This window comes from Aythya fuligula, chromosome 14, assembly GCF_009819795.1.
Source record: "Aythya fuligula isolate bAytFul2 chromosome 14, bAytFul2.pri, whole genome shotgun sequence".
Classification (NCBI taxonomy): domain Eukaryota; kingdom Metazoa; phylum Chordata; class Aves; order Anseriformes; family Anatidae; genus Aythya; species Aythya fuligula.
In genome coordinates this window covers 13,533,203-13,542,022 of record NC_045572.1, presented here as the reverse complement: position 1 = coordinate 13,542,022, position 8,820 = coordinate 13,533,203, and the positions used below count along the sequence as shown (strand labels likewise).

Below are 8,820 nucleotides of genomic sequence, written 5' to 3'. Positions count from 1 at the left end.
GCACAAAAAGGCCATTTGGTACGATTTGGATAAGTTGTGTCTCTCTCCTGTGCTGGCAGCATTTAGAGTGGGTGCTGCTTCTGTAAAGTAGGTCTTTGCTGACAGAGCTTGCAGACAGTGAACTGAGATTTCCAGCCCTCCCATTAGCTTGAGGGTAATACAATGCCTCTCAATAACCTACTAATTACAGTCTCCTCATGCATTTATTCACTCATTCATTCTTTGAGACACAGTCTGTGAGCTCTTCTTTCTGAAATTGGTCTTTTAGGACTGTCTCTTGTTATTTCTCAAAGTCGTTTTCTTCAGTTTCCCTCTCATGTGGATCACAGCATGACAAGTCACAGACCAGTGGAGAGTTGAGAACTGCTGACAGACGTCCTGTGGGTGCCAGGGACGCTTGTGTCTTCAGCAGAGTCTGCAAGGTTGTGGTCCTCAACCACAAAGATGCTCTGCTGGGCAGGAATCTGGCTGGTGGGGTGCTTTGGGGCCCAGTGCCTGCAGCGAGGAGAGATGACGCTGAGAAAAGCCAGCCTGAAGCGCTGAGACAGCAGGTTGTAGATGATGGGGTTCACGGCAGAGCTCAGGTAGAAGAAAACACCTGGGAAAAGAAGGGGAAAAGAGAGAGAGACCTCATTTGTGGGTGGAACAAAGCCAGAAGAGGAAAATCTCATCATTGCCAGTGCTGCTCCACCAGGGCTGGGTGGCAGCGCATCTGGACAGCCAGAACCCAGGCGGAGGCAGAGGCAGAGGCACATCTTGACAAGGGCAGCTCACGCCCCGCAGCTTAAGGGGAGGGGAGAGCAGCAGGCAGCATGAGCTGCAGCCCTCTGTCTCCAGCTGTTCATGATCCACCTCCTTTGAGCTGCACCAACCTGCCTCCAGCCCTCAACCCCCAGCGGGATTTGCACGGCTGGTGCCCTATCAGAGCTGCCAGAAGATAACTTCCAGATGAGGGGAGCTAATTCCCTGCAGCACCCCAGGACAATTGCACGAGATTGGATCTGTCTGAGCTGCAGAATGGCCATATTCAGTGTTTTCCTGTGACATACTGAAAATAAGATTCCTCCTTGAAAAAGCCCTCATTTTATGGTTGGCTGGGCCATAAATGCTTGGTTATATCACCCAGCTCCAGGCAGCAGGTAAGTCTGTTGTCTTACCATTCAGTAAGGTCTCCTGTTAGCTTGAGAGCCCCTCTGGAGGATGGTGCCTGCTGCTTGTGTATTCATTAGAAGCAGCTGAATGACAGCAGCATTCATTTCTGAGCACTTCCAAGAAATAAAAACAGCTGGTAATGATACATAATATCTTTTCTTTTAATTTTTTTCCTTAATGAATATTCACACAGCTGTACTGGACAACATCTTGAAAGTTGCAGAAATTTGCATCTAGTCTGAGGCACAGTTATCATCACTTGCTACCAAACTCAAGAAACCTTTTATGCATGCCTCATGTCACCAACAAATAAATGACTCCATCAGATAAAACACCCACAAATACATTTTGGCAGCCCCTGTGCAAGAGGAAGAAGAAAGCTTTTACCTGACACCACGTGAATTAAGTTGAATATATTAGCCAGAGGCTCAGTCCATTCCACAACAAAGCTGAAGAAGAGGCGATCAATATGGAACGGAGCCCAGCAGACAGCAAAAACCATCACGAGGACAACTAGCACAGAGAAAGGGGAGAAAAAAAACTAGCTGGTTATACGAGGACAGGGTTCACTGGCCAGCACAGAGCAGAGCCAGTTCAGAAAGCTGGAGGAAACACTCAGCTTGAAAGAAAAAAAGTTTGCTTCCGTGCACAGCAAGGCCTCTGTTGACTACAGTAAGGACTCTTGCAAACCTATCCCAGATGGTGCCTGCGAACATGTGTGGTCATGGTCATGGGGCAGAGAAAATCAGGCTGATTTCAGACTACAGGTTCCCAGTTCAGAAGGGGATTTAAGCTGCCTAAAGAATAATTCTGTTGGATGAAATATTGAAGGTGATTTACATTTCCAGCATAAACATCATCTCAGTAACAAGGTTTACTTCGTCTTAAAAACAGCCCTAAATTATGAAGTATTGCGAGTGCTTTCAGGGTAGCTGCAGCACCAGCTCTCCAGAGTGCTGCATAACATGCGAGTTTGCCTGGGTCCTACTTTTTCTTGGGAAGGTTTTAGTGGTGAAGTCAGTAGCAGGTGATGAACGTGGCTTGACAGGACCTTCATTTTCATGAGCAGGGCCTGTGTTGTGATGCATTACAAGCACACAAAATGTAGCTCCTGGGAGCCAGGGCAGCACAAGAAACGTCATTTTCACCCCGAGAAAGACAGCTGCAAGAGCCAGTTTTGGAATGAGGGATAAAACCTGTAGTGGTATGGTCATTTGCCTTTGAGTCTTTTGATTGTCAGCCTGCACAGCTACTCCTAACTCCTGGATCCGCTGCTTGGACCTGGTCACTGAGTATTTCACTAAAGTGTTAGTTTAGGAATTAACTCCAAAAATATTTTTATATATATGTTCCTCATCTATATGAGAGTTACATGCACACTCTTGGCCATGGTAAACAGAACACAGAAGGCACCACTACTTACACAGCATCTTGGTGACTGATTTTCTGGATGGTCTCTGAACATTCACAGACATTTCCTCCACTTCCAAAGATTTGTCTCCTTTCAACTGGCAAAAGGAGGGAAGCAGAAGAAGAGCTTAGATAGGAGATGATAACGCCACCACACATGTTGCTTTTGATATAGCTGTAGTTTGAGTTTAAGAAGGCAAAATTTGAGGCAACTCAGGACTCAGTGAAAGAAATCTTCATTTAAAATTCAGTTTTAGTCTATACTGAGCATTGAAGCCTTAGATTCATAACAATCAGCAGACTTATGTATCTGAGACTGCATACTAACAGCAAATTTAGATTTCCATTCCTCGCTCATCCTTTCTCAATGAGTCAATATTTGGTTCACAGTTTGTGTTCAATTTCAACATTATTTTGTCTTCTAGCAAAATATTGGTTGTTTGTTTATTTTTCTGAAAGGGTTCCCCACAATTAAGCACAAACCAATGATCCAAAAAATACCCCAGAGAGGCCTTAGTGAAACACAGCTGTAATCACTGGAAAAAAATTGTGTAGAGTTCAAGGGAGTTTGTTTCATGCCCTGAGTGTTTGGACTAATTGATATTCAGTCCATCTGATGAACAAAACCCATATATGCTCTATTGCAAACAAACAATACACATGACGTATGCAGATTCAAACACACTCTGCCCAACTACCATTTTATTTTATTTTATTTTATTTATTTTATTTTATTTTATTTTATTTTATTTTATTTTATTTTATTTTATTTTATTTTATTTTATTTTATTTTATTTTATTTTATTTTATTTTATTTTATTTTATTATTTTATCATTTTTCCCTGGACTTCTAAAAAATAATAAATGCTTCCCCAGTATGCTTAAGGTGAGAGCACTGATGCTTTGGTGATGAAAAGACTGTGCCAAGATAATCAGGACAAAAACACTTTTTTCTTTGATTATAAAAGGAGTCATCTATAGAAACTGCATAATTGCATCTAGCTTCTTGAAGTGAGAACTGCTGATTATCCAACAACTTCAGAGTAATGCTTTTTTCAACAGGGAGAAATTGGAAAAAAATCTTTAAATTACATGGAAAAGAATATCAGGAATAAGGGAAAAGATAAAAACCAATCTGGACTTGTAAAAACTCTTATGAAAATATGCTAGTTGTGCTACTTTCTTTCATATTTTGTACAGCGATTTTCCTGTTTTTTGATTAAATGTGCTTATTTTTGTTTTATTAAGTTGTTGTAATCTTGATCAAAGAGACTTTCTTTCAATGCTGTTTATTCAGAAAACCAATAAAGAAGAAACATATATGAATTGAATTATATTCAGTTATAGTGCCATTCAGCTTCCTGTTATTTTATATTATAACCTTTTGAGACTTTAAGTCATAGCCACTGTTGCTTAAGGAATAAAATAAGCTGATTTGTAACACGTCTAGTGATAAATGCCTGCTCAGATTGATTAAAATCCTTAGCTTCCTTTCAGTGGTTTTCAGTCCCAACAGTAATTTATTCCAGGAATATTCCAAAGGCTCATAGAATACAGCTCTCTGATGCTGTAATAAAACAGAGACACACGTATCTTTATTTTGTACCTTTCTCCTGTCATTTGATGATGTTTTAAGGTTCTTCTTTAGCCTTAAGCGATAATACATGGGGGCGTATCTAGTAAAAATAACTCAGCAATTGCAATTTGAGAAAATAATGAGTTATGGCAAAGAGAAAAGAAGAAGAAGAAATGAGTTTATGACATGGATTGTGGCTTCAGTCCATGCCAAGGGTATGACAGAAGAAGTCCTGCCAGGATAATGGTTTTACATCACCGCAGATGTGTGAGAGTAGATAGGATCGCCTGGAGATGAATGCTGCCCCTTCTCTGCAAGAGAATTAAAAGTGTCTGAAGCAACAAGCTGAAAATTAGTTTTTTCCCCCACATCGTAATTAGCTACAGCATTTCATGCTAGAAATCACAAGGCAGAGTGAAATTAGGGCCTCACCTATCCCCAGGCAAACACAGTGAGGCAACTCAGCAGAAGCAGGACAAACTTTCTCCTTAAGTTACATGACCTGACACAAACAGTGATCAAATGTTTGCTCCATCTGATGGAAAATTTGGTGTTTAAAAGCCACGTGGCTTGTGCTAAGGCATGCAAATCCCGAGTGATTTGGCTGATGCCAACTATCTGCTGAGCTGCCATTGCCGCACTGTGAGCTCTCCCCAGTTGCACAGGAAAATGTGTCAGTGGGCACAAGGTGTGCAGGATGACCTCCATGGACAGGGGACAGACCCCTCCACATCTGTGCTGGGCTCTGCACAAATTTGCCAAAGGCAGCCACTGCCCACAACTGATACTGGAGTTAACAACTGAGTATTTTATGGGGGCATGAGAGAGAGAGGCAAAATAGATTCTGATGAGAAAATCAAGATTAATTCCACACTATAGAATAAGTATTCTGAATTAAAAGACAGTTAACATAAAATTTTTCATGTGCCCAATGTGTTACCCAGGGCAAGTGATGTGCTGGACTCAGAAGAACTTTGCCTAGGTGAGGTCAGTCTGGTCACATCTGGTTATCTAGATCTCCTTCATAGACAATTTGGGTAGGTGGGATAAATAGGTCTGTGGGCTCTCCACACTTGTCAGTGACTGTCAAAAATCCTAGATAACTCTGATCTGACTATTAGACAGCTGGATACAGGCCCCCATTCCTGTCTCCTTTTAGAAGTCAGCTTGAAGGAAAAGGTCCAGGCCGCTGCCCCAAATCCTGCTGCAACACAGGCTGCTGCTCAGGCAATGCAAGCCTATCTCCTGTATCAGCACCACTGGGATTAGCCTCTCCATGAAGCAGCCACTTCCCCACGTTCTCACTGAAAATGAAGAGCTGGCATATGACACGTTTGCTACCCTCTCATAGCTCCTTAACATGTCATGCATGCCTCCTTCTGCATTATATCCTGAGGCGCTCACTCCTGAGTACTGGCAAAGCTTGAAGAAGAAACTTTGGCAAGAAAATTCCCTTTCTACAAAGGCTGGTAAAGGTCATGACTTGGTTTGCCAAGTTGGAGCTGTTGTACAACCTTTGGATCAACTCTGAGCTTTTGCACTACAGTTTAAGAGCAATACAAGACACTCAGGAGATTCTGGAGTGTTGCTGAAGCTTCAGAGATTTCATCACCTGTGAGTAGATAAAAAGTGTCTTCTCTTGAAAATTATATACACACACTATTCTGCTATCATTTCTGTTGGGGAAAAAAAGAAAAAAAGAAAAAAAAAAAGATTTTGCCTAGCACAACTTGGAACGCAATGCAGGTATATCAGGGATGTGCACTTTAAATTTGGAAGTAGCATTCGGATATACAGAAAAGCAGAGGTATAAACAATGAGCATTGCAGCCCTCAGGAAAGACAGCTTAAACAACTCTGTGAATATACAGAAATTCCCAGGTAGCAGGCCTTGTTTGGCACCCACCTTCTCTTCTGGGGTGGGGATTAAGAATTTTTGGTGCCACAAATAGAAGTTATGGCACTTTTCATACTTCTTTTTATTAGCTTGGGGATTTATCTTTTTTTTTTTTTTTTTGTTTTTTTTTTTTTTTTTTTTTTAACAGCTACTAGTTTCCACACACACACACACACACACAGAGGTCTTATTTTGCAAAATTTTCATCAAAGAAACAATGAAACTATGCAAAAAACCTGCAATAGCTTCTGAACTGTGATATTGCAATAATTTAACCCATTCTTTGCTTCAAAGATCTGTGTGCTATAGACTTCTGGCTGTTAATCCTTGTGTTTTTTCCCAAGTAGGGAAAGATTGCTTTTCTACAGTTTCAGATAACCATAAATATCAGCCAGCACAACAAAATGATATATGAACTTGCACAGAACTGGTTGAATTTCTTGCATGTTACTTGGTAAGTTAATCTGTCTCCACATGCATATTGCATCCCTTTCTTGCTCTATGATCACACACAGCTTTTAAAACTCTAAATTGTATTCAATGCAGTGAGATAGGTTTTATATTTTCAAAATGCAGGTAATGTAAGAGAAAGAAAAAAAAAAACACATGGACTCGCTATGATTAGCAGTGCATTGCTGGACTACATAGGTATGTAGGTTAATAATACTGTGATACTGATTGTTTTATCCCTGTATTTAAATAATAATACTTGATAAAACTAGTCCCACTTTCTGAAGAGAGCACAAATGTGAACTCTAAGGTAGCATCAATCACTGGTGAAACTGTGCCATAGTTATATAAAGAAAAGACTGCTGAAATTGCTAGCTGCAGCAATAAGGTAGCATTTCAGTTCATGACAGCTTTGTGAGTCTTAACAAGTGAATATTATCACCCTCTTCAGGGAAGAAGAAAAATAAAGCAGTGTAATAGAAACTCCATAGTCACAAGGAGAGGGAAAACAGAAAACATACGATTCAATCACCGGCCTACTCCTTTTTATTCTTTTCACATTTTCCTTTTGGTCAATTTCTAGTCTCTACCACAAAGGTGTAAATCTCTGAGAGTCTGGAATCAATCTACAGAGTAGGATATTTAAGTAACATTCAAATGCAAGCAGCATTGATAGTAATTTTTTACAAAAAGATGAGGGTAAATTATTGCAAGCCACAGCTACATTCATTTAAGAATAGGATAACAGCAAAGAAGGGGTTAGATCCACTATTTTCAGGGGTTTTAAATACTTTTGCTTTTTGAGTAAACCAGATGGACAAGAAAAAAGGGGAAATAAAAGACACAGAAACACAGAAGCAAGAGCTAAAGAAACACTGAGCACAGTCAGAGCAGGACTTACTCTTAGCCCCATCAGATAGTACAGCACACTTATGACCCCCATGGGCAGCACATAGAAGAGGAAGGATGTGATCTGGACGATGCAGTTGTAGATCCACATGGGCATGACTACAGTGCAGGTAGCAGAGCCAGGGACCAGGGTGCCGTTGGGGAAATACTGCAGCATGATGCCATGGGTGCCCGTGTTGGGGAGGGCGAAGAGGACAGAGAGGACCCAGAGCACCACGATGGTCCTCAGGGCACGCTTGCGGGTGCTCTCCAGCTTGGCGCGGAAGGGATGGAGGATGGCAAAGTATCTCTCCACGCTGACCGTGGTCACGCTGAGGATGGAGGCGAAGCACACTGTCTCAAAGAGCGCTGTCTTGAAATAGCAGCCGATGGGCCCAAACAAGAAGGGGTAGTTGCTCCACATCTCGTAGACTTCCAGGGGCATCCCGAAAAGCAGCACAAGCAGGTCTGAGACAGCAAGGCTGAAGAGGTAGTAATTGGTCGGGGTCTTCATGTTCCGGTGCTTAAGGATCACCAGGCAAACTAGGAAGTTACCTATCACCCCAACAATGAAGATGAAGCTGTACACCAAAGCCATGGGCAAGAAGAGATGGCTCCTTTTGGGCCCACATAGGAAGGCTAAGTAATCCTCGGTGCTGTTCAGGTACCTCCTGAAGCGTTCTTCATGCAGAGCCAGGTGGTTAAACCAGGAGGTATTGCTGGTCCAGGCCATCATGGGACCTCCCAAAATGCTCCACCACTGCAAGCCAGTCTTCTTTAAGTTTCTCTGTGCTAGTTCACTCACTTTTTTTTTTTTGCAGAGAGGGAGGGAGAGGGGTTGTCTTGCCAAACCTAGATGCACAAAGCCACTGAGAGATGTGAGGAGTGTGCTTGCCTGGCTTCGGTGGAGTGTTTGCTGTCGGAACAGCTGTTCCCCTGCGAGGAGTCCCTAAGCCAGAAAGCCCCTCCTTTCACACATATTCATTGGCTCACTAAGTGCATTAGATTATAGAGTAAGAAAAGAGGTTCTGGCTACTTGCATCAGCTCCTGTAACAGATGCGCTCATAGAATAGGAAACGTGGGATTTAGAGAGCTGGGAATTTGAGATATAGGATGAGAAGCTTGCTGCAAGATGCTTACATTTGTCAGAGGGTGGGAAATCAGAAAATAATATATTAATACTACAGACAGTTATAATCCACAAGCAGGAAAAAAAATTCATCAAAATTTTATTTTTCAGATATCTGCTGATTTTTATTCTCTGTTTTCTATGGCAGCAAGTACTTGGAAACAGAGAGTGATCTGTAGAAAGCCAACCTGTTTTTGTAGTCACGCATGTGGAATTAGACAAGTATACAGTTTCAACCTTTTTTTTTTTTAATATTGTATTTTTTTCTCCTGAAATCTGACACAGGATTTTAACTGCTCTTCTTAGTGATATCAAAAT

At 41.6% G+C, this 8,820-nt stretch overlaps 1 protein-coding gene across 1 annotated transcript; it reads right to left on the bottom strand.

The window, feature by feature from the left end:
- Positions 1-208: 208 nt before the first annotated feature.
- On the bottom strand, positions 209-8,105 carry NMUR2 (neuromedin U receptor 2). The gene is made up of 4 exons (XM_032197174.1): positions 7,386-8,105; positions 2,576-2,660; positions 1,540-1,665; positions 209-598 (listed from the first exon to the last, which is right to left on the bottom strand). Exons 1-4 carry the CDS (start codon positions 8,103-8,105, stop codon positions 339-341), a joined length of 1,191 nt encoding a protein of 396 aa, XP_032053065.1. The 3' UTR covers positions 209-338.
- Between the last annotated feature and the right edge of the window lie 715 nt (positions 8,106-8,820).

Coding starts and splice junctions, on each gene's coding strand:
- NMUR2 (XM_032197174.1), bottom strand. CDS start 8,105: ATGGCCTGGACCAGCAATACCTCCTGGTTTAACCACCTGGCTCTGCAT. Junction 2,661..7,385: donor ACTATCTGATGGGGCTAAGA/GTAAGTCCTGCT, acceptor TCCTTTTGCCAG/TTGAAAGGAGACAAATCTTT. Junction 1,666..2,575: donor ATCAGTCACCAAGATGCTGT/GTAAGTAGTGGT, acceptor TCTCTGTGCTAG/TTGTCCTCGTGATGGTTTTT.